The sequence below is a fragment of the Arvicanthis niloticus genome, chromosome 22 (genome assembly GCF_011762505.2).
Source record: "Arvicanthis niloticus isolate mArvNil1 chromosome 22, mArvNil1.pat.X, whole genome shotgun sequence".
In the NCBI taxonomy this organism is placed as follows: Eukaryota; Metazoa; Chordata; class Mammalia; order Rodentia; family Muridae; genus Arvicanthis; species Arvicanthis niloticus.
Window position 1 is genome coordinate 38,668,241 of NC_133429.1, and position 26,084 is coordinate 38,694,324.

General features: G+C 44.1%; 1 protein-coding gene across 9 annotated transcripts in view; it reads right to left on the reverse strand.

The window, feature by feature from the left end:
* Nucleotides 1-5,861: 5,861 nt before the first annotated feature.
* Rab3ip (RAB3A interacting protein) overlaps nucleotides 5,862-26,084 on the reverse strand; it is a 44,879-nt gene continuing 24,656 nt past the window's right edge. For 7 of the 9 annotated variants that reach the window (XM_076920284.1, XM_076920279.1, XM_076920280.1 and 4 more), the window contains 7 exons: nucleotides 18,794-18,871; nucleotides 17,942-18,145; nucleotides 14,817-14,945; nucleotides 13,558-13,670; nucleotides 10,056-10,155; nucleotides 9,887-9,956; nucleotides 5,862-7,254 (listed from right to left, as the gene is read on the reverse strand). In XM_076920284.1, coding sequence (XP_076776399.1) covers nucleotides 7,172-7,254; nucleotides 9,887-9,956; nucleotides 10,056-10,155; nucleotides 13,558-13,670; nucleotides 14,817-14,945; nucleotides 17,942-18,145; nucleotides 18,794-18,871 — 777 coding nt within the window. In that variant the 3' untranslated portion in view covers nucleotides 5,862-7,171. The remainder of the gene's footprint in view (nucleotides 7,255-9,886; nucleotides 9,957-10,055; nucleotides 10,156-13,557; nucleotides 13,671-14,816; nucleotides 14,946-17,941; nucleotides 18,146-18,793; nucleotides 18,872-26,084) is intronic. The other 2 variants (XM_076920286.1, XM_076920285.1) reach the window with 2 other exon arrangements.

A 26,084-nucleotide genomic window follows, 5' to 3' on the forward strand; every position in this document is an offset into this window, starting at 1 on the left:
TACCCCACCCCACCCCACCCCGGCGCCGGTGATTTGAACTTATGTGGATACAGAGCATTTACATGTCTTTTGCTTTCCTGTAACAAGCACACAGCTTCCTTCACATGGTCAGCTGGAAAAACTGGAAACTAAATTCCAGGGAACTGCTCCGTCTTTCAGGGTTCGGAGATGGAATGCGTGAGCACATGACTGGGCTAGTCCTAACAAGGCACCAATAGTTCACGAGTGCTTCTCTCCTGCTCTTTATTTCCTGCATGTATGTTTAACAACAAGTGAGCTCCTATAGCCCTGCTGTCTGAGGAAGACGCTGAAACACTGATGGTGACTTGTGCTGGTGTGTCTTTCTCCCCCGGGTTCTCCCACACCCACAGGTGACCGCTCTCCTGAACCATATTACTACCTTGTGGCTTAAAAAAAATTAGACACTCACATGCACATGCACACACAAGTGTGAATACGCACACAAACACGGAAACACACATTCATGTGTGCACACACACAAACATGCATACATGCACGCACACAACTATACAGATGATGACCTTAAAGAGGATGGAAGTGTGCTACATATCTGAGTGTTGCTTTTTCATTCTGTTACTAAGTTAATGCATTGCAGGTACCATGCAACAGTCTATTGTGTGATCATCTATTCCCCCATGCATGTATAGCTTTGAATTTTTTTCTAGAACATTATTATGTGCATATTCTGGGGTACTTCATGCCAGTATTTCTCTAGAGCATATGCCTAAAAGTGGAATTGTTGCTAGGCATAAGTAGCCCACACTTATAATCTCAGCACTTGGGTAGCAGGGGCAGGAGGATTGCTAGGAGTTAAAGACCAGCCTGGGCTATATACAGTGAGTTCCAGACTAGCCTGGGTTACATAGTGAGATGCTATGTCTCAAAAAATGAAAATGAAATTACTTGTTCATACATGTGCAAATGCTTAACCTTTCTGTTTCCTTACCTTTAAATTAAAAAAACAAAATGGGTTTCATGATGATGTTTCTGTGCATGTGTTCTTGGCCCGTCTTCCCACTCCCTTTGCACAAGCCCCTCCACTGGTCCCAAATAGACCTTTTGTTTTAAATCTCAATTCTACATAGGAGAGGAAATGTGCACTATTTGTCTTTCTCAATAACTTTTGTTTTAAATATTTAACTTTCAAATGAATGGCTTCTCACAGTGATTATATCGCTTGACACGGCAGGAACACATGACAGGTCATATTGATTAAAATATTCAGAACTGGATTTTATGGGGTTCATTTTTGCCAGTTTAATATATTTAAATAGGTTACTGTGGTCTTGTTTCTCTGATTGGGAGTGAAACTTTTTTTTTTTTAACGCTAACTCTCCTTTGTATACTTCTAACTTTGAAAACACAAATCAAGACATTGTGAGCCTTTCACCCAATGTTCTGTTAGGTTGTCTGCTCTGTTGTAGAACCTGGGACCTTGTACACGCTTGGCAAGTACTCTGTCACTCAGCTAGCTCCATGTATAAGTTACTATAAAATACCATGACCAAACTCGGTTTAAAGAAGAACTTATTTGGGCTATGGTTGCAGAGAAACAAGAGCCCATTGTGGCAGAGCGGAGGCCTGTAGGAGGCACCGTGGGACAAGCCAGAAAGCTGAGTGAGTGCTCACATTTTTAAACCATAAACGCAAAGCAGAGAACTGTAATCAAGGGCTTTTCCACCCACGGCCAGTTCCCGAATAACAACTTGGTGGGTTATTTATTTATGAATGCACACCTAGGCCGTAAGCTAGGCTGGTTCATCGACTCTTATTATCGAATTTATTTGGAGTTCAGCTACGTGGCTGCTTTCTTCTCCTCAGTTTCCAATAAGTAGGCTTTTTTTTTGTTCCCTCCCTCTTATTTTTCCGTGCTGTACTAACACTTCTATTACTGTGTCAGATTTTAAAATTGAAGAAAGTTATTATCTTTGTCTTGATTTTAAAGAATTTTAGCTTCACTTTTACTTATGTTGTGTATGTGACAGTGTGGCTATACCCACATGAATGAATGTGTCCACAGAGCCCAGAAGGTTCCCTAGAGCTAGAATTACAGGCTGGTACGAGCTACACAACGTGGGTGCTCAGTATTTACACCTCTGTCTCCCTCCAACTCTTGCATGTCCCACTGTGCCCTCTCAAATTCATGGACTCTAATTATTACTAAATACACACAACCCACTGAGTTCATTCAATATTGTCTTTTATGGATGTGTTTGGGGGCTGACCACTTGATGTTGGAAAACCAATTAGAGGGCTCAACCCTGGGGAAGGTCCATTCTCCCACTCTCCGTAGTCATCAATTACCTGTTGTTCCTCATCTAGGTTTGGGGCTTGTGCTGTGCCCTACATGGCGTGTGTTTTCCTCTCCAGCCCTTTGTCTTGTTGGTTGTTTTAAAGCTGAGTCTCGCATTCCTCTCCCAAGAATAGTGTTTGCAGGATTTTCAGACATCCTTATCATATTGAAAGCACTCTCCTACTTAGAGATGGCTGGGTTATTTTATCGGCAGATATCCATTTGTGTCTGTTCTCTGCATCTATTGATCAACTGGCTTCCTACATTGACTCTATAGTGAAGGGGATCAATTTTCTAATATACCCTTCTGTTGCATTCCTGAGTTCTGTTGATCAGTGTGCTAGGCTCATGACTATAAAAGACACACACTTTTCATCCCTCACATAGGTTCTATCTGTTACTATAAAGACACCATGGCTTTGGCTGTAGGGGACATGCTAAATTATTATCTGCATAAATTTGCATATTAGGATAACCCATCCTTTAAGTTTGGTAAAGCTATTTGTGCCTAAAACTTTATGAGGGAAATTTTTAACTATTCCATTTAATAAGACTAGTAAGGCTTATTTCTTCTTAACTGTTTTTCCTGGAACGTGAATTTTCACGTTAACTGGCATGTCTGCTGATGCCCACTGTGATCTGATGAATACACGCAGAATCCATAATGACTCCCAACATTGGTTGTTTTCTTTTCCTCTGCAGTAAACTTGCCTTAAAATGTCTCCTATGTCCATTTTTCAGTTGACTGTTCTGCTGCCCATGCATCCTGGGTTGGTTTTACAGATTCCCTCGCTTCACCTCACAATCTTATTTTCTGTAATTTTATTTAGTCACTTTGTTCACTCTAAATCAGTGGCTCTCAACCTTCTGAACGCTGTGACCTTTTACTACAGTTCTTCATGTTGTGGTGACCCCAAACCACAAAATTGTTGTTGCTACTTCATAATACTGCTATGAATTGTGACATAAGTATCTGTGTCCTCTGATGATCTTAGGCAACCCCTGTGAGAGGGTCGGTTGACTCTTAGGGTTTTACTGCTGTGAACAGACACCATGACCAAGGCAGCTCTTATTAAGGACACTTAATTGGGGCTGGCTTACAGGTTCAGAAATTCAGTCCTACCATTAAGGTGAAAACATGGCAGTATCTAGATAGGAATGGTGCAGGAGGAGCTGAGAGTTCCACCTCTTGTTCCTTAGGTAAACAGAAGACTGGCTTCCAGGCAGCAAGGACAAGGGTCTCAAAGCTCCCACTTACAGTGACACACTTCCTCCAATAAGGCCACACCTTCAAATAGTGCCACTCCCTGGGCCAAGCATATTCAAATCAGCACAACCCCAAAGGAGTTGTGACCTAGAGGTTGAGAACCACTAAAGCATGATTGCTCTGTAATCTCCCGAGGCCTAACAATCTTTGTATCCTGTTTTGTTATTCGGTGCTTAGAATTTAAACATTTTCTAATATTTCCATCTAAAAAGGGGTCTCAAAGTCCATGCTGGCTTTGAACCTGCTATGTAACTAAGGATGCCTTTGCACAATCTGTCGTCCTGCCTCCTACCTGGGAGGGGAGATCAGGCATGTCATGTACTTCATCCCCTCTTCCCCTTTTTGTCTTTGTAGCATTATGTCATAGCTACTTCTATGAATGCGTAAGTTCAAGGATGAATGCGATCAGAGTACTCTCCTAAACAGGTTTTCCTAAGTTGTTAAGCCAAATCCTCTTGGCATAGCTGCAGAGGCTGCATGTGGCCAAGCCTTTCTGGAGATGGACATAGTCCATTTGTCTGCCTCTCACTCCCTGGATTAGCCGACTCCCTGGATTGGTCCTCTCCTCCTCCAGCGGCCCTTCGTTTTTCTCCACATCATGTCCAGGCTCCCCCAAGACCTGGATACTGGCTGTGTCATGGCGGTCCGACAGCTGTTTCCCATGTACTTTCCCACATTTGTTCTCTTTCATCCTGTTCTCTTTTGATGTCTCAGAGTTCTGTACCAAATCTAACCTTCTGATTTAAACTTCAATTGTCCCAAGTGCCATGGACGATTTCTCTTGCTGCTTCTACTTGCTCTTCTATTTATCTGATTGATTCTGCTTTTTTCTACACAGCCATTAACAAAACTCATCCTATCAAGATTTCCCTCTAATACAAATAATAAATCTTAGATGTATGCAACATCAGTAGCTTCTAGACTTCCTGGAGAACTTTCTGCACACCTTCTGGGTATTTCACTGTATGTAAATCTGATACCACACAGGACATATCACTGCTTTCCCGTCCCTGAGATGGCAGTTATGGCAGACCACAGTGGATTTCCTGAGAATAGTCTGAAGAGTAAACAAGGCAACTTCCAGCTGCAGGGATGGCGGACTCCTCCTGGGAAGTGCAGGTGCCTGTCAATGTTAGTAGCAGCTTTCCAGTTTCTTAGGACCTCGCCAAGTGAAGCATACAAGAGAATGTGGAAGGAGGAAAGTACAATTGTGTTTTGGAAGGCTAGTCCTTTGGGAGGCTGGATCAATGTACACTGTGTAATGAGACTCTTCAAGCCTTCTTGACACATCCCTTATGAGCCTCATAGCACAGCTGACAGCCGGTGAGAGAACTGGAGCTGTACAGGGTTAGCATCTGCCTGGGCAGGAGTCAGGAAGAGGCCCCCAGAGCCTTGGTGAGCCATTCATCATTGGAATCTCTCACCACGGCCCTACTGCAGCACATAGATCTTCTTTATACCCAGTCACGCTGCCCTGAAGACTGGGTGCAGGCACAGAGTTACAAGGGCTTAGTATTTTCTTAGTATCTATTCAGGCTACATACAAACATACATATTTTCATACAAATGTATTTTGTTTAAACACTAGCATTTTCTTCACACTCCATTCTTCTATTTCCAGCCCCTGCTCCAAGCTTTGTGCATACACGTTTGAATCCCATTTGACTCTTTTCACGGAATTTATCATCTCACAGCATCTTATTTCCATGTTCTACCGTGTCTTTACTCGGTCCTTGTTATTGTTGCTCTCACTGTTGGCACTGCTAAGTTCTCTCTAGCATGGTGAGAACTCTACGGAAGCCCCATGCCTCCTGGTCTGTGTGCACGGTTGATGCTGAGGTGTTGGTGCAGGATGAGCTCGGTCTCACTGCTCCTGGTCGTCCTGGATCTTTGTTCCGAATTTACTCTATCAGCAAACTGTCCCCGAGTGTCTGGCTTGCTTGCATTTGTTTTGTCGCGCTAGGGATCAAAGCCAGGGCTCTGTGCGAGTGAGCTACACATGCAGCACACCCTCCTTTCGATTTTAGCATCTTTTGAACTTGTTCTTCCTAAAGTAGTGTCAACAAAAAATGTTCTGATGGGAAACCTGAATCCTTGGATGAGCATGTTCAATCTGATTCTGTGGGTGGGCTACATAGTTCAGATGTCTAATGGGAAGTTCAAACACCTTAAAACTGGGCACATACATGCAGGAAAAGCCATAATAACGTCCACAGAAGTATACACATATAAGATGACTCACCGCTACATCGTGACAGGAAAAGAACTGAAAACCCAATCTCTAGAGACAATTAAATTATATTTAATTGCAATTAACACACAATGATTAGAATGTGGAGATTCCGCACCAGAGAGATGGCTCAGCACAGAAAGATGTTGCTACCAACCCTGATGTCCTGAGTCTGTTTGATCACAAAAACCCATACAGGAGAACAGACTCCCAAAAGCTGTCGTTTGACGCCACACATACACACACACACACACACACACACACACACACACACACACGGGCACACACACACCCACGGGCACACCCTCACACAAACACATCAAATGTAGAAAAATTATTCTTAAGATGTGAAGGTTTACTGATAGGGACACTTTGTTTATTTACTTTTAAAGCAAGAGAGATGAGCTAGAGAGACGGCAGCTCACGACTGTCTGCAACTCCAATTCCAGATCTGTGTGCAGCAGGCCAGAGTGAGATGCACACACACACACACACACACAAACATTTGCACGCATACAACTAATAAAGGTCATCGTGATTCAGAATTGTGCATATATAAGTAGGAAGTATCTCAAAGTCCAAGGCTATTCTCCAGAAATATGAGCACGGTGTTCTTACTGGAGTCAATGAAGCGAACTGTTTTCCTTTGCTTTCCTATACTACCTCTTCATCACGAACCTCTTTTACTTGAACAAATGATGCTGGTTGTTTCTTCGTGAGTGTCAGCTTTTAGCTCAGAGCTGGGAGATCCCATCCTTCTAGACCATGCTCTTGTCTATTCATCTTAACACTCCTTCTGTTCCATGATAATGCTCAATGTTAACCTGACGCTCTATGTCAGGATGCTCAAGACTGCTCGCTGTTCATTTATTACACTTAACAAATCATTATGATAAAGGGATCCACTACATTACAGTGGACAGACTAGAAAGAAATAAAACCTTTCATATAGATGTCAGCATACACACAGACATGAAGGTGTCCTGTCCACCTGGCTCCTTCCTTGCCTCTCACAGGGGTAACAAAGTGAAGACTACTATTGTCTTCTGCAACTCTCTATGCTGAGTCAGAGCTAAGAAAGACACATACGTTCCGTTTGGTATTTATTTGGTGGTTTTGATTTGCAGTGCTGAATTACCATCACTAGCACGCCTGCAATTCTTCATAGTGTGCTCCACTGAGGGATAAGCAAGTGCAGCTTGGTCAGTTTCAAAGAAACCACAGCACTTCTTAGTGTAGTGTGCAAGAGGAGGGAAGTCTGTGGCCTTCTCCTTAGAAATAAATATTGAGTAACCATAAAAATGTTCAGTCATCCTTCAGTGGTCCAGGGAGGAGCACGCACGGCCCCGCACATAGGGCATCAGAGTTCCTCTTTGAAATATCCCAGCTTTGCCAACGACATCTCCTTTCTCAACTGCATAACTTCCCAAAACATCTGATCGACTGTACAAACAAAGAGAAGAGACATGTAAGTCATAACGTGTCATCTTAACTACTGCTCAAGTTTCAGTGAAAATGTACAATTAGCTAAAATGCAAAACTGGGCATTTCCTAATGATGCACCTGATGCCTAACACCAAGCACTTCTCAGGGAGCTCTTGGGTTCCATGGGCACCCAGGTTTACCAGTCACCTCTCAGGCTCCATGGACACGCAGGTTTACCAGTCACTAATGACAGTCATCAGTGTTGCCATGATAAATGCAGATCAAAGTAACCCCCGAGTGTCTGGAGTAAGTGCTAATTCCTCCCCCTCCATGAGTACATTGCTCAGTTATCTGAGGGTTACTGTGCAGCGCGTGAGTTTCCTGCACTGTTCAGTCCTTCTGTCATTTTGTTTTCCCAGAACACAGAACATTCAGGAATGTTCCTTGTAATGATAAAAGTTTTATGTATTTGTCAAATTAGAAGTCAAAACAAATGATCAAGTCCAGCTGCTCATTCCCACTGTCCACACTGCTTTAAGTTCCCAGTCAAGGTGGAACAGAAGTGCTCCGTGCTTCAAGCAGTAAGGTCTGTGGCAGCAGACATGGACTTATCAGTAGTTTCACCAGGGAAAAACTGGCCCCAAAGCACATCTGGCAACATCTGGAATACCTTTTCCATTGTTGCAGCTTGAAGTCTACTGACTTCTAAATAAGGAGAGGCCAGAAATGCTGTAAACCACACTATAGCACACTCAACAAAGAGCCCCTCACATACACAAAGAATTAGCTGTGCTCAGAATGTCAATGAGAGAGTAGCCTTTATCCGAAATGCCTGAGAGAAGAGTCCAGATTTAAAAAAAAAAAAAAAAAAAAGTACGCAGACACAATGAGATAACCTCGGGGAAAGGGCCCAACTTCAAACCCAAAGTTAAGAGGTTTCACATGGAGCCCAGTAGAGTGGTACGAGCCTTCTAGCCCAGCACTCAGGAGGCAGAGGCGGAGAGGGCAGTACTGTTTTCTTGAACTTGCATTCTGACCAAGAGGTCAGGCATGGCACTGTCTACCTGGGCCAGTATGTCCATGTTAGAAGTTTCATACCTTGGGGCATTTGAGGTTTGGGGTTAAGGTGGCCAAGCTGTGAAACAAAAGCCGAGGAATTTAACTCTACCCTGAATTTACCTGACCTCAATCCTTTGATGCAAGGCTCAGATAATGAATAGGTTTAAAAATTAAAAATTTAGCTTTATACAATGGGCCCTCCACCCCCTGCAAAACACACACACACACACACACACACACACACACACACACACACACACACACGGTAGACATGGTAGGTGCTGTGTACTAGATACATGAAGTGGGAAAGGGACAGAGACCAGCAGGAATATCATATCTGTCACTCAAGTAAGATACTTTCTTCCTATTTTCATGACATCAGTTGTTTCAGACTTCTCACCAATCTTACTATAACAAGAGGGGAAAATCTGTATCATATTATCCATCAACAGGTATTCAAGTGGTGCTTTTATTAAAATTATAAAACAGACTACTTTTGTTTCGCAGCCTTTAAGCTCCAACACTGGAGATAGGTTCCATGCCTTCTCTGTACATTAAATTATATGCACTTCTAAACAAATATGGCGCAGTTCAATATCTCAGAGCCATACGGGCTGAGCCGAGTCTTTGCCAGTTTAATTTTTCCATAAACTTTTCAATAATGTATGTGACTGAAAGGAACTAGCTTCTACTAGTCTCTCAGTACAGAAACATTTCAACATCTATATAAATTTACAAGGGAAAATTTCTTACAAAACCTGACAGGCTCTCCCTGCTCTCCCGGTGACTGCTGTGACAGCTCACTCAGTAAGTGCTGCTCTGGGGCTGTGCAGCCGCCTCTACCTTTGTGTTTGGTGTTTAAGGCTGAGGTATAAGCCCGTGAGCAGTCCGAAGGCTACGCTGAGATTAACACGCCTGCAGCGGCGAGCGCCCTTCTGCTGACTTGAATGGAGTGACCCTTGCTCTACCTGCTACCATCACATCACCGCCTTGGGAAGTCGGACATGAGAGCAGAATACACAGGAAACCTATGGTTGTCCCCTTCACTCTTCCCATCACTTCAAGTCAGTCTGACCACTCCCAGGGCTCCCTCATCTTCACAGCCACAGACTCCCCAAGTATTGGCAACTGAAGCAATCGGCCACTGAGCCGTACGCATCCCAACATTCTTTCTTAAACTTGTTCTTTTCTTTTTTTCTGAGACAGGACGCCATTAATTTGCTTGTGCTGCCCTTGTACTCATCCTACAGCTCTCCCTGGCCTTGAATGTGTTGTCCTCCCGCCTCAGCACTGCCCCTGCCCCCAGCAGCTGTCACTCAAATCTCTCCAAGGGTGAATGCAGTACGTGTCAACACTCGTGACATGTACAGTGTGATCTATCACATATCCCTTGGTTCTGCTTGAACCTCAGGAACAAAATGGGAGATAAACCGTCCTTTGTAGATGAGGTGTTTGTTCTTCTAAATTATCCATAGTTTTGTTACAAGTTGTCAGGATGCCTAATGGAGCTGCAGGACCAGCAGCTTAGTACACCAGTGCTCGGACTGGCTAGCCTTAGTATAAATGTCCATAACGAAGTAAGAACACTCACCATCCTGCTGTTTCACAAGTCCCTGCTGAATGTATCGAATGTATGTAAAAAAGTTACATACAGAAGTGATCTAGGCCAAAAAAAAAAAAGAGAGAGGCGTCATAAGCAGCCAGTTTCACAGTGAAGCAAACATTATTAAACTAAACTTAGCCATAGTCACACCACTTACCCTGTATCTACAAGAAGGAGAAATATAGTAATAGCTGCTGGAGTCCCCTAGTTTAATCCTGTGCTTACAGGACTTACTCTGGCCAGTGAGAGCACATTTTCTGTAAAACAACAAATTTCAGTTTTGTTTTATAATTCAAAGTATTTGCCTTACTTTCTTTACAAGTAGTTTTTCATTAAGATAGGAAATATCTGAGACCCTAACAGGTGACAGGCCTGCTCTGAATGCTGACCCCAGGAAGAACAGGACATAGCCCCTGGCCCCGTGTGACTCACAGGGTGAGCTTACAGCTGTATGCAGCTGCAGGGCAGCGCTCACTCATCCCTAACTTCCGCTCCCTAGCTGAGAAGAAGCTAATCAGGATTATTCGAGTCTTACAACCACTGCTGACAAGGAACAGCTGCCAAATGGAGTATGTGTGGTTGGCAGGTTGGCTGCATTTGGTGTCGGATGTAAGAGGTGTAAAGAAACAAGAGGCCCTTTAGACACAAAACCATAACGCTTGTGTAATGAGGCCAGCTCACACCATCCTGCTTGTCTGTCTGTCTGTGGGTGTTCCAGCTGGACAAGACAATACATTTCTGGAGGACAGATACTGTGTCTTATTTCTCTTTAAAGCCTAGCCCCAGGTAGCCATCCACTGATCTCTAACTGAAGAGCCACCCGGCTCCGTGCTGCTCTGTGAGTGAAGCCGTCTGTTTACCAGGCTGGACTTGCCCGCTAGTCAGCTGGGAACCTGGACAGACACAACTACCCCTCTTTGTTAAGGCAAAATTAGCATAGCTCTCAGGACAAAAAGTGGCCAATAGCATTTGACATGCCATTACAAATTACACGATGAAGAAAAACAATATATAATAAGCCACATTAGATGTCAGTTGTACCTACGAGACACATTACACAGGTGTTCCTCCACAAGAAACCAAGTACACAATGTGTAACTTGGAACAAGATAATTTTAAAGGCAGCCTGCAAATCTCTTGAGAAAGAGACTTTGCCTTATTGCTTACGCATGCGCACGCACACATGCACGCACAAACAGACATGCATACAAACTGCTTTAATGATGTGTGGCAATATCTAAAAATACTAACCACTAGCCTGGGAAGGATCAGAAGTCAGCAAGTTTAAGATTCAACTGCTAAAAGTCCTTGTAACATAAAAAAGCATAATTTATTCAGAAGAAAAAAAGTATCCTTCAACTGAAAAAAAAAAAAAAAAACCAGTTACAGCTATTCTTCTGGAAAATGTTTGTTCTTTTACCTTCTTGTCTCATTTTGAAAGGATTTTTGCTAATGAGGTCCCAGGTACTAGTTTTTAGATTAGTAAAAAGTGTCCTTCAGAGAGAGGACAAGCTTCGGCTCTGGTTTATGAAGGTCTTTCTTTGTGTGCGTGCTGTGTGTGTATGTTTCTTCATGCCCAATAAAAGCTTTTCTTCAACTGCTTAAAAAAAATTTTAAATGGCCATTTCTAAATGTTACCATGGTCCTGGGCTTACTGCTAGGCTTGTCTCCTCCTGACGCTAGCATAGAACATGCTACTACTGCAGGATCTCCTCACAGGCCTAGTTTCCAGATTCCTGACTCTCACTGCCTTGTCACTCAGGGACAGCAGTGTACAATTCCAGGCCCATAGCTTCTTCCATAAACCATAACCTCTTCCACCTTCCAACCAGTCGAGGGGACAGTCATCACAAAGCTCTTCCTTCTCCCAGGCCCCACTTCCGGTCTTTCATCTGCCACTCCCCTCTCTTCTCCTCCGTCCCACCCCCCCCTCCTCTGATCATACTCTTTCCTGTTCCTATTTATCCAATTCTACCCACAACCCAGACCCTACACAAACCTCCCCCTCCAGGGTCCCCAGTCCCAGCTAGAATGACCTTGTCTTTTATCACCATTTCTGAAACCAGTTCCCAGGAGCCTCGGGAGGACTTTACAGTTGGCTTAAAACTGGGTAAAGGCACGGGCTGCACAGGGTGACACAGAGAGAAAGTCCAGGCTGCTGCGCTATAGGGTGCTGCCGCGGTAGTTAACACCAGCTACAGCTCTGGCTGGCTGTGCAGCTCACGAAACAAGCACACACGAAACATGTCACCCACGCAGTCCAGTAAGCAAGCAACACTCGACAACCATCCTGAGATGTGTGCACGCCCACAGAAGCAGACGGTACAGCTTCTCTGATAGACCCTTAGTGCACAGCACCACGACAGCCCTGACGGCAGCCAACGGCTGGACTCCTGGGCTCAGCTGGGCCATCCACATCTTTATGAACGTGGTCCTCAAATGCTTTCCCTGGTATTTGTAAAACAGTAGCTAAAGCATAATTACATGCATCTGGGGAACATTCCAGGTTTTAGGCTTTCTCCTTATAGTAATGGACAGGAAGGCGGCCCTGCTCTGAGAACAGAGCAGTCCTCCCTTTGACAACTTTCCAAATGCCTGTCACATGTGGAAGACACAACTGTTTGCTAATTGCAGAGTCTTTTACAGAAATAATATGGAGGGTGAGGACTAATTTTTAAAAAATTTTTTTTTAAATTATGTATATGCCAGGCAGTGGTGGCGCACACCTTTAATCCCAGCACTTGGGAGGCAGAGGCAGGTGGATTTCTAAGTTCGAGGCCAGCCTGGTCTACAGAGTGAGTTCTGGGACAGCCAGGGCTACACAAACAAACCCTGTCTCAACACCCCCCCCACCAAAAAAAATTATGTATATGTATCTAGGTCTATATTTGGGGGGTGGGGCGAAGAGGGTGTGTTCCCGAGAAGCGCGTGAAGGCCAGAGGTATCTGACCTGAGCTACAGGTGGTTGCGGAGCTGGCTGATGTGGGTACTACTCGAACTGCATCAAGTGCTGCTAACCACTGAGCCGTCTCTCCAGCTCCTATGTCCTGTTTTCATACTTGGTAAGGCCAGTTCTAAGTAAGTACCTTCCCAAACTAGTTTTGATGGCAATCCTCAGACCAAAGTATTCTATACAGATACCAAGTATCTCATTCTCCCCATCCCCCCCAAGACAAAAGTTTAGCCTACAACTCACATGGCTGACCTCACAACCCACTAATGATCAACACTGTTTCTCTAACCTTTAGTTGACCTGCATCCTGAGCATGTACGTGTATTTTGCAATTAAGAGATCTTCAGGGCTCTCCTGAGCCGCCTGTATCCACTTTTTGCCTTGGGTCTGTACCGATGACCTCTCCTTAGCTATTCCTCTCTCCACAGCCACACTGAGATCTAAGAATGTTCTGGATTTCTCTAAATAAACCACACACCTTCCTGTACCTAACAGACTACAGCTTTGTCCGGGGGGGGGGGGGGGTGGGGGGGGACGGGACAGGCTTACCTTTAAAATATAAGGTTAAAGACAAACACTGTGTGGGCTAAGGAAAATCCTGAGGAGAAATGTGATCACATTTAAACCACAGACATGAACAAACACGGCAGCAGCACACAGAGTCTTTGAACACACTCTTCCTACAAGGCATGGTGTAAACACCTACTTTGGCCCTCCGCACTCGACAGCAGAAGCCTTCACAAAGCGGATGGGCTGTAACCCCACTGGTTCGATGCTCAGAGTGTTGTTCTCCACGGCCTCCAGAACAGCTGAAGCCAACTTAAAACAAAACAGAATTAAATGTCAGCAGAAAAATATGAAAATAAAATACTAGGTTAATTGTGTAAGCTAGTCTTCCTTCAGTTCACTAACTTGGCCTTAGCCATTGCAAAGAGAAGAAAGAAAATACACAAAGCACAATCTCGACGTAACCTTTATAATGCAAGCAGCTGACTGAGTTACAGGATTGTTTGCTTATTAACTGGCAGAGGATAAGTCGTTAATTCCAGACTCTGGCTATTCCTTACACATGGTTACAGAAGCACCACAAACCCACCTTAAAATTAATGTCCCAGTGCCGCGTCCTCTAAATTTATACAGTAAATACCGGTCACTTATGATAGTTATATATATATAGTAACTTCAGCCAAACACTTTCTCAACTTATATCTCAGAGGCTGAGATATGGAGTGTCCTCCAATGGGCAGCCAGTGAGGGGTCAGAGCTCATTCCGCTGAGATCTCCAGTACTGGCGAACGGGCCGCAATGCTCAGCCCACACTTGGGTCAACGCCAACCTGTCCGCTCACAGGTCTCCTTACAAGGATGCTGCAGCTCAATCCTCCAAAGAGTCCTGTAAGATTCTGAGGGCTGAAGTCCTTAAACATTAGCTGGCAGGCTACTTGGAGACAGACTTCTCACATACAAGATCAAACTGAAATTAAGACTTTACAGTTGGGTTCTTTTCAGCCTGCTTCCTTCATTCTTCCTCCTAGCAACTCTGACCCAGGCCAAGTTGGCGTTGTCTTTCCTGTTTGATTTAAGGTCACGTTTGGTGTTCTGGTTTAGGGTCTGTGTTGGCAGTGGCAGAGATCAGGCAGGGCCTTGTAAAGGTTAGTGGAGCACTTTGCTCTGAGCAACACTCTGGCAAACGCCTTTAACAGGGTGTAGAGAGAACGCGGCTTACACTGAAAAGGGGTTCTGGGTCTGTGAATCAAGCGGCAAGCCTTCTTCCCACACATATCTGCACGGCACACTAACACAATGAGGAAAAATGTTCAGAATAGCCGTAACCATGGTCCTAATGTGGAAGTGTTAAAAATGCAGTTTATAGTGATTTATTACATGTAGGACATTAAAATATGAAACATGACAGGAGAAAGGACAATAGACTCTAATGCATTCCTATTAAAATGAAAAACATTACCTCACTTTTTGCGAATGTTAAACATGGGAAGATATCCTCCTGATAGATTTTGTCCAAAAAAGGACATGTTCTGTCCATCGTGGGCTCATCCTTCCAAGATCTGAACTCATTATACAGAGATAAATCGGCCTAACAAACCGAAGCAAACACAAAACAATTTTAAAACGGAAAAAAAAAAACCCACTTGATAAAACCAAACTAAATTAAACATTATTAAAAGGGAAAGATCTTCATTTAAAATAATAAAAAAAAAATCAGCTGTCCCGTAATCCAGGATAGCAGTCTTTCTCTAGAAAATGGCTGACTGAGTCCTTTGGGTGTGTCCCTGTGGTGCATAAACATGCTACCCTCATGGGTCGCCACATACTGTGGCTACTCTCCTCATCTGAGTCAGGGTCTCACTCATACCCCAAGCTCACCTGAATTCACTAGGTAAGCAAGCAGGCTGTCCCTCACCAGGCTCCTGCCTCTGCCTGACTGCTATGCCCAGCAACACTGGAGCTCTCTGAAGACAAAGCTGTCCTGAATATAAAAAGGGCTGCTGACCACTCTCTCCTGCCAATTACCAATCTGGAGCCACATTAACTAAAGAAAGAATAAACCGAGTCTAACCTGGAAAACCTAGTGTGGGGTAAAAGTGAGAGGGATCGTTCTGAACTAGAGACGGTCCCTAAAGGATGGCAAAAACATCCCTTAGTGTAAGCAACAGGACAAAAGCAGCAGCACGCACCCAGCTACTACACTGAGCACCTTAAATACCCCCTGAATTAGTAATAATCCACTTACTTCCTGGTCAGGCCTCCACTTGGTCCTCCTCTTTCCCTTCTCCATCTCTAAGCCTGACCTAAGCCTTCTTCCCCGCAGGCCCTCAGATCCCTGCAGCCTACCCATCGGCCTACCCACTGGCCTACCCACCGGGCCCAAGGCCTACACTGGCCCACGCAGAACTAGCTGTGTGCTCCTCCTTGATGAGCTTTCAGCCACACTGCGGGTGCTCAACACCCCATGGATGTGCTGTGGGTGTGAGCCTGGGTCAGCTTATCCAGAGGTGCGGCCCCACCAAGGAAACAAAAGGCTGCTGCACCCAGGCTCTCTACAGACTTTAAAGGTGAATAAAGACAATCTGTTTCTCAGGCCCATTCATAAATTTCTCGAGTCAAAGCTAAAGGCAAGAGGGTAAACTGTACTGAGAGAAATGGTTCTTAAGATTTTCAAATTCTCTCGCTTAGCTCACAAAGACAATGGAAATAAGCCCCAAAGCAGGAACGAGAATAATGGAAGGAAAGCTTCGAGCTCAGAGGCAGTAATTCAGTTCTTAAAAGCTGACTCTTCCAGGGATCACGGTTCCTGTGGGTTGTGCCAGGCAGATACGATGACCCCCAGTTTATCAATAAAACCAGGACTTAGAGAGATAACATAGCTTCCCAAAGTCACACAGTGCGCCAGCTGGTTTTATGTTAGCGCCATCTGAGAGGAGGAACCTCAATAGCGACCAAGCCTCCTGGGATAAAGCAGTAGGCAAGCAAGCCTGCAGGGCACTCTCTTAATTAGTGATGGGGTTCTCTAGGAGGGCAGGCTAAGCAAGCCGCGATGAACAAGCCAGTAAGCAGCAGCCCTCCAGGGCTCATCGGCTCCTGCCTCCAGGTTCCTGCCCTGCCCGAGTGTCTGTCCTGGTGTCTGGTCAACAATGAACAGTGGTGTGGAGACATAAGCAAAACAAACCCCTTTTTCCCCAACCTGCTTTTGGTCACCGTGTTTCATCTCATCAGTGATAACCCTGAGACACACAGCTAAGTCCAAATTCAAACCTAACTTTTTAGATCCCAAAGCCTGGCGCTGAGCGCACATCTGCATGGGTGTTAAAGGCTTCAGAGAGCCATTTCTGTGACTGGGAGCCCCACCACTTTCTTTAGAGAAACACAGACACATTCCATTTCATTTCAGAGTGTTAACACAATGTCCCAGGGCATATTTCAGTCAACATTTCTTGATTCGTATAATAAAACTTCCTGACAATTTTAACAAAGCATCAGGATAGAAAGAGTAGCTAGAATACAAAGGTAGGAACATGTTGCCTATTTTTATACATTTCAAAAAACAAGAGAAGCTTCTTAAATATTGAGAAATTATCTAAAAAGTCTTACTATAAGCAACAGGAGAAAATGCATTACGCTTACTAACTGAAAAATTACAATAAAAGCTAAACTTTTAAAAAGTACTCTAATTTAAAGTTAAAGAAATCACAACCAAAGTAATGACTAAAGAAGTACATTAGATATTTAACAAAAACAAATACGAATTTTAGATTTTGCTACACTCAAATTTGGATGAGAAGTAAACCTTTCAGTTACCGTATTCTTATTAATAGCTGAACAAATGTAATTCGGTTACAATAGTTCCCCTTGGCTAATCAATGTAGTGACTCCTGGCCTCTGCACACACAGTAACTGAATAAACCCAGAGAGCCGCTTCAGCATCAGCATGAACTGGCTTGACTCAACAGTGAGCAAAGCTCCAGGAAGTCTTGGTCACTCCATCTCTACAAACACGTCATATCACGCATGTCGATAAAACCAACAATGTTTAATAATTCCATAACTCTTATTCTACACATTTCAATAAACAGTGTCTAAGCTATCTTCATGTTTTCTAAAATGCAAGGCTTCGATTATTTCTGGGTTCTGTTTTCTTAATTATCTGAGTCGACTCTAGAACTTTCTTATCGATGCAACACTTTTGCTTCTCTCAGATTTCAAATAAAAAGAACTACTAGCAATCTTTAAGAAAATCATCATATTTTCACGTTTCTTATGTTTGTACTTTAATACCGCACTAACAGAAGGTCGTGACTGGTGGGGACCCTGAGGCACCCACTTTCCTTTACATGACACATGCCACTTTGTTCCCTAGACGGAAACTTGAAATGCGGAGACTTCCCAGGCCTGCGGCAGGTGCTCCGAGGCCAAGGGAGAGAGGAGAGGATCCTTGAGACCAGCCAGCTCTAGCGACAGCCTCCCCATCTTAACATTGACACTCTGTACTAAAGAAGTCTGCTGGCCACCTCAGTGATGACGATTAGCAGGAAGGGCGGATCAGAGGGGACAGTCCTCTCTGCGGGAGTTTACCTCTTTGCAGTCTTTTACAATTGGCTGGATCACGCTGAAGTCCTGGTGGCTCCCACCCATGGCGCTGCTTGTACTTTTGTTCCGAGTGTGCCCCCTTTTAAAAGGAGTCTTTGCAGCCACCAGAGGCTCCTGTGTAGGCGATGTTGGAGAACTGGACAGTACGAGTGTCTTCAAGGCGGCCACTTCTGCTTGAAGTACATCGATCTTGAAAAGAAAGCAGGATCGTCACTCGCACATCATGCTTTACGGCAGGTGTGGCCAAGGTTAGCAATTTGGCGAAAACACTTTCAAGAATAGAAAATAAGTTTAATTTGTTATTTTTTCTATGAAGTAATAAAAGAAAAGTAATCCAAATTTTTGGGGTTTCCTTATGTCTTGGATTCAACTGTCAATAATTTCAAGAGGAAAACTTCTAAATGGTCAAAAATAACATTAGTATGAATTTTCAAAATATTAAAATGTATCAGCCACGATTACCTTTAGATCACACCTAAAATAATAAAACCTACTTAGGTGTCCCCCCAACCCCCAGGGAATTAAGAAAATAAATATTAACTTTTAAAAATGATGACAGCAACCTTCTCTATGACGCACATGGTGGGAAGCGAGCCGGCTGCGATACACTACACACCAACGTTCAGGGTTACTGGAGCTGGCTGCGATACACTACACACCAACGTCCAGGGTTACTGGTACCTCTATGTGCCTATTTGCTCACTCGTGGTATCTGCAGCTTCCAAGTGTGACATAAGCACTGCTTCTCCAGTCAGAACAACCGCCGAGGGCGTTAGGGCGCTCATGACTACATCTCCCCACGGTCTCCCCATCCATAAGGAAAGCTCCGAGACTCACTTTCCCTTGAGCTTCCTTCAGCTGCTTTTCTGCAGTGGCCTGCTTGACGTTCGCCTCTCTCACCATCTTGTGAGCTTCCTGAAAAAGTCAACATCTCAAATTTTGAAGGCAAAGTATTTAAACACTCATTTCAGACCACGTGTCAGCAGCTACCTATGAGGGAGCAAAGACACAGAGCCAAGTTGTAGCCTGAAACTAAGAACCCAAATAACCACCGTGGGGAAAGCAGCTGCCATTAAACAGACAAGAAGTTAGGAATGAGGCCCAGGCACTTAGCACCTGTTAGGCACTGTGGCAGCCGAGGTGGGCTCCAGTCCATCCAAGGGACACCCGTGCCAGGACTGTGACCAGTAAAGGGGACGGAGGACAGCTACAGGTCAAAGCCAACTTCTTTGCAACAAGGGGTTTGTAATTAAATCGTGATACACATTGTTGGTCACAGAAAAAAAATACATGACAGGGACAAGACGGTGACAGCCGAGGAGCTCGATTCCAGTAAAGCACGTATAAAGTGACACGGGATGAAAACTGCACCACACAGCACAGCCTGAGAAGGGAACTGTCCGCTCTTTAGTAGCCTTAAGTTCCGAGTCTAACAGCTATGAGGCTGCAGGCAGGCCTCAGTCAGATGGCATTGACTCATGCTGTCTCTTTGGGAGGTACTGTTCTGGGTTCTGACAGTGAAAAAAAAAAAAAAAAAAAAAAAAGACCTAGTGCTTCAGGGTATACTCTAACAACAGTGACAAAATTCAGGGTGACAATCCCAGACTTCACTCTAAGTGAAAGACAAGAGACTAACACGATCTCATGTTTTACAGATTATGCTTTCAGATGAAATAATCTGTCTAGATTAGAATAACTAGGAAGAAAATGTGGCTTCGGATTTAGTATTTGGGACTGTAAGATATCCAAAGGAGATTCAAAGACACTTAATAAACACACAGTCTGACAGCTCTACCAGGTCTGTGGCTGGCCAGGGGGCAGGTGGCAAGCTCTCCCTCAGAGTGTGGCGTGCTGCTACCAGCTGCTCCTCTGCGGCAGCTTGTGTGTCTCGTGAACATGAACCTCAGACTACATTAAATAATCGAATGTTCACCACCGATAGTCGTGATGAAATGAGATGAAGTGCAGAAAGACTCCAGTCGCCAGACGCTGCACGTCTCGCCAAGTCCTTAAGAACTGTCAGAAGGGCTCAGCTCAGCTCTTCCCTTCTGAAAACAACAGTTGGTGCAGATTTGCTGGACTTTTCTGGGGTAAGGAGGAGCTGTCAAAAGAAGACTATTTGACAGGTATTTCCAAAATAATAACCCTATCTGCTCTGCTCTCTTAAGATATTTAACTCTAAATGCAGAAGAAACTGATGTCAAACAGAATACCTGCTGAACTGGGCAGGGATGGGCTCTTGGTGTCAGCTGTGCAGTCTGGATCAGACTTAAGAGTGGTTGACTGGAAGAGCCGACGCTTCGGAAACAGCTCTGAAAGCTTCAAAGAGCTAAGAAAATAGTGAACAACCAGAACCGAGGCCAGGATAAAACCCAAGGTGAGGTGGGATATGAGGTGACCTTTCCATCTTCAAGAGGGACACTGATACAGAGGTGCAGCTGATATCCCCAGAGAAGGGGGTGCCAGCCTGAGGCATGAAGCATATGGCATAGGTCTGCCAATCAACAGAACATCAAAATGCAGTTTCTAGATGCTGGGCTTATTTTCTTTTACTGTCCTCTGAAGGTGAGGTGCTGTAAATACTGTGCATGGCAGGGTTCCCCACGCTTTCTCCATGTGAGACTGAACTTTGCCAAGAACATTTTACAATGTTGAGAACGCCTTCTAGTACAGAACACACCTCTGGCAGAGGTGTGTTTAGGACCGTTTCAGAAACTGTTAAAAACTGTCCCGATCCCAAGCTAACTACATGAACTTTTAAAAATCGTCTTTCATTAGATTTCTTCTTTGACAATTTGATACATGTGACTATTTGCACCCCACGCCTGGTCTCTCTCCTACCACTTGTCAGGTCTCCCTTTTACATTCTGATGTCTTTGACACCCTGAGTCATCTACATGACCAAGTTTTCAACTACCATTTGGGATTTGGTGGGCTCACCTGTATACAAGGGGTACACAGGTAAAGACACATCTTCCTCAGACCAATCGGGAGCCAGCAGCTCACGAGGACAGGCTATGGTCCCGAGCCCTCCCAGTCCATGCTGGACTGGTGGGGGCTAGTCGTGTGCAGGCGCAGTGCAGGCTGGGTAGGTGCTAGGAAGAAGGTGTTTTGTGGTCCTCCTCCACAGCTTCTGGCTCTTACGTTTTTTTCTAACTCCTCTTTTTAATGGTTTTCTTCTTTTAAATAAAACTCAAGCAAACAGTACAAACCGCAATTTTTCTTTTTAATTTTTTTTGTATCATTAATTTATTTTGTGTGTGCCATGGCACTCGAGTAGAAATCAGAGAACAACTTGCACAGTTAGCTCTGTACTGCCACCACATGTCCCAGGGATGGGACTTTGATCAGGCTTGGCTACGAGGGTCCTTACCTGCTGAGCCACCTTGCTGGCCCTAAAATAGCAATTTTAAAAATTCAAACTTTTTATATATACATCCTGAGGAATGAGTAAAAAGGCCATATTATAAAATCCTGGTTTTCGTAATTACACCTGTCTGTTTCTACCGGAACAGAAACTATATACAATAAAACCACGGCAGCTCCTAACTAACTGCAGTCCTGAATCTGGGCCTCCCTCGGCATTTCACGGTCACGGGTGGTGAACCACGCAGTGCAGAGTGAGCGTGGTGCATGCTCAGAACCACAGGAGTGGTGAGGCCGTGTGACGAGACCTCCATCAAACCCTTGAGATTATGTGCTTGGTTTCAGGTTCATCTCTGGTTGCTGTACACACAGAAAGCTCCTCCTGTACTGTTTTCTGTGCCTCCCACATTTAATCACACAGCCCTTGTTTATGGAGCCGGGATACGCACTAGGAATCACCAACTTCTGTGAAGGGCCACATGGCATTCTGGGATCTCAGGACCACACAGAAACAGTTTCTGTTACCATCATTCAACTTTGTTTTTTACAGTGTGGAAATAACCAGACATAATAAATGAATGAACTGCCTGTCTCAGTAAAAATAGAAGGTTAGACTTTCAATTAAAAAAAAAATACCCACCTTACCTCGCCCTTATTTTTTCTGGTGGTGGGAACACCTGAGGTCTACTTTTCAGTGAACTTCCTGCAGCATCCAACTCAGCCCCTGTGCACGCTTACCCTTACATACCTGACAGCTCCTCCCTCACACTCCTCAGCCCGTCTACTGTGTCCACGGGAAAGGGGACACTGTACATTGTTCTGTTCTCTTCTCAGATCAGCATCTATACGGCCTAAAACTGTAAGATTTCCTTTAATTTTAATATATTTGTGAGTGGGAGGGGACAACCGTCAGGAATGGCACTCCTCTCCCACCACAGGATCTGGGGACTGGACTCTGGTGGTCAGCTTGCGTAGCAAGCACCTTTACCGAGCCACGTCAACCCGATTTCCCTTTTTAAAAAACTAACGTTCCATAAACCCACAGTACGCTTTAGCCTTACTCATTTAGCGTTGAATACGAGCTCATATCTGGCTTGGGATAATACTACAGCAATGAACATGAGAATACAGGCATCAAGAATTTTATTTCCTGGGCTGCAGAGATGGCGCAGCAGTTAAGAGCACTGGCTGCTTTTCCAGAGGTCCTGAGTTCAATTCCCAGCAACCACATGATGGCTCACAACCATCTGTAATGGGATCTGATGCCCTCTGCTGGTGTGTATGAAGACAGCGACAGTGTACTCACACACATAAAATAAATAAATAAATCTTAAAAAAAAAAAAAGAAAAAGAAAAAAATTTTATTTTCTTTCATGTATACCCCAAACAGGAATTGCATGCTTCTAGTTTTTTGTTGTTTTGTCTGGGGTTTTTTGTTTGTTGGGGGGGGGGGGGGGGGGCAGCGTTGTTTGTTTGTTTTTTAAAGACAAGGTCTCACCATGTAATCACTATGTAGACCAGGCTAACCTTGAATCAGAGACCTGCCTGTCTGCCTGCTAGGTGCTGGGATGAAAGCGTGGGCCACTACATCAGCTCCATCTTTAGTTTTTTAAGGAGAAATCGCTATACTTTCGTCTGTAACAGCCACACCGACAGCACCACACCTCGCTAACACACTCTGGGAGATTTTGAGGCAGTGTTAGCGTCTCACTGGGTTTGTATTTGCATTATCTGACGTGATGCTAAACACCCTCTCATAGTTTCTGATGCTTGCCCATCTCTCCGTTGGGTGCTTCATCTCTTTTACTGTGTTGCTCACTTTGATACCCCTTATACACTGCAATTATCCCCTTGCCAGACACACTGTGCACATGTTCTCTCCTCGGCACTGCATGTTATTTGGGTGACTGTTTGCAGACACACTGTGCACATGTTCTCTCCTCGGCACTGCATGTTATCTGGGTGACTGCAGACACACTTGCACGTACTCTCCGCTGCACTGAATGTTATTTGGGTCACTGTCTGCAGGCTTTAGTTAGATGCAATTCCACTTCTCTGTTTCTCTGATGTTTCCTGATCTTCTGGTTTCACATTAAACAACAACAGCAACAACAACAGACCCTGCCCAGACCACTGTAAAGCAGCTTTTCCTGAGTCAGTGGTGTGTGGTTTCCGGTCTTTTTGATTCAACCTGTGGGGTCTGTTTAGTGTAAAGTGCAGTCCTATCCATGTGCACGCAGGAATTCCTTTCCAGTGTCAGTCTCTGAAGAGGCTGTCCTTCCTCCAGCTTCATCAGCCCCATCGTTAACACGCAGTGGATTATCAATGCACACTTATTCCTAATTCCCTCTTCTCAGTCACACTGTGGTTTTGATTGCTGTCACTCTGTCACAGATTGAGATTAGGAAACGCCCGTGTCCAGCTTACTGCTCTCGCTCAAAAGTACTTTGGTTGTTTGGCTCTTTGGTCCATCCACGTGAATTAAGATCTGTTTCTATTTCTGCAAATAATATACTTGGGATTTTGATAGTGACCACACTGAATCTGCAGATCACTGGCTATACAGAAATTTGAGTGCTAAATTAATTCTTCTACCCCATGAAGTAATGTCTTCTTTAAAGTCTCTTCACACCAACCTGTCCTGAAGTTCAGTTTGCCAGCCACAGCTTATTCCTACGTAAGTGATCCCGTGGAGGCTTCTGGGAAACCATCTCTTTAATTCCCTTTTCAGATCATTTATAGTATACAAACACTGATTTGTTTAATCTCAAACTTTACAAAGTTCATTTCTTAGTTCTGTTTTTACTGCTGAATCTTCTGGATTCTCTATATAAACAACAATCATCTGCAGACCTCATCTTACTTCCTTTTCTTGTGGAATTGTTGTGACTCCGATCCCTAGTCCTACATGAAGAAGTGCTGAGGTGGAAAGCCCTTGGCTTGTACCAGATCACAGAGGAAATGCTTCCCATTTACAAGGGATTAGGATGCAGCCATGTTTAAGGTTGGTCTCACCAGGTTAAATAACATTCCTCTAACACCTCTTTTGTTGAAGATTTTATCGCATTACTTTGTCTCTTGTAAGACGATTTCTCCTCATCTACTGAGATGATCACGTTTCCACATCCTTCTCGTTCAGTGTGCCTCACCAACTGATTTGCTGACGATGGATCGTCCTTGCATTTCAAGGATAAGCCCTCCTGGGCCATGGTGTGTGGTTTCCCTGCGTGCTTTTGGACGAGGTTGCTAGTGTTTTACTGAAGGTTTTTTGGATCTTTGTGTATCAAGATTCAATGTTGGCCCATAGGCTTTTTTCTCATGGAATTGTCACTGGCATTGACATTACAGCAGCACTGACTTGACAAAATGCTTTGACAAGTGTGCTCCCTTCTGTGCACCTTCTTCTGCTTTGTTTTGAGCGTCTGGGGATGTGTGCTATCCTGTGTCACTGTCTGGTGACACTCCCTTTATTTATGTGAGGCCATCCAGCTCTGGACTGCTCTTGGTAAGCTGGCTTTGGCCGGCCACGTCTATCTCCAACAAGCTATCACTGGTCTCTTCTGACTCTATGTTGTCTTCCCTCCACACTGATAAACTGTATTTCTAGGAATTTCTCCATTTCATCTGGAGTAGTTCATGACTGGAGTATGTTTTTTCTTTTTCTTTCTTTTTCTTTTTTTTTTTTTTTTTTCCGAGACAGGGTTTCTCTGTGTAGCCCTGGCTGTCCTGGAACTCACTCTGTAGACCAGGCTGGCCTCGAACTCAGAAATCTGCCTGCCTCTGAGTATGTTTTTTCTTAAAGGACTCTGGCCTTTTTTTTAAAAAAAAGTCTTCAGTACATCTCTTCTTTCATCTTTTTAAAACTTTCTCCTTTTTTCCTCAGTTTAGTAAAGACCCTGGTTATTTCTTTTTTTTTTTTCAAAAACAACTTTTAGTTTTGTTGATATTTCTTTTTTTTTTTTTTCTTGCCTCTGTTCCTTTTATACTCTGATATTTCCTTCCTCCTGCTAACTTGGGGCTCAGTTTGCTCTTTTTCAAATTCCTTGAGGTAGTATGGTACTTGGTTGCGTGTCCTCCTGTATTTTTCTGTAGGCATTTACTACAGTGTAATTCTCATAGTACTGCCTCTGCTGCATCTCCTATGCTATGTTCTCAATTTGTCTCAAGAAGTTTTTCAAATTCCCTTTTAGTTCCTTCTTTAGCCCCACAGTTCAGAGAGTTTTAGTACCCACATACTTGTGTAGTTTACTGTGTTATTGTTACTTCTAATTAGATTTCACTGTAGCAGAAAGGTTTCCCAGGTCTCACTTGGGGGTAAATTGAAAGAACATACTTGAGAAAAATGAAAAAAGCAGTGGGGGTATTTTGCCTTTTTAAATTTATATGAACCTTGTGATGTAACTGGAATTATCCCAGACAATATTTCATGTATCATATACACATGAGAAGAGCATAGACTCTTGTTATGTAGAGAGTTCTGTGTACGTCTAAGGGCCTCTGGTCTGCTGTCCATCCACCCTGCTACTTCGTCCTGCTTTTCTATCTGAACAATCACAGCAACACATCTCCATTGTGGTGCTGCTGCATTTCCTCCCTTCAGATCTGATACCTGCTTTGTACATCTGGGTGCTTTGTTACTGGGTACATACTTAATTGTATCATCCAATCACCTGACCCTTTTGTCATTACGTAATGACCTTATCTCTGAACAATAGTTTTGCCCGAAAGTCTATTATGTGCAATTCAAATACAGCCACCCTCA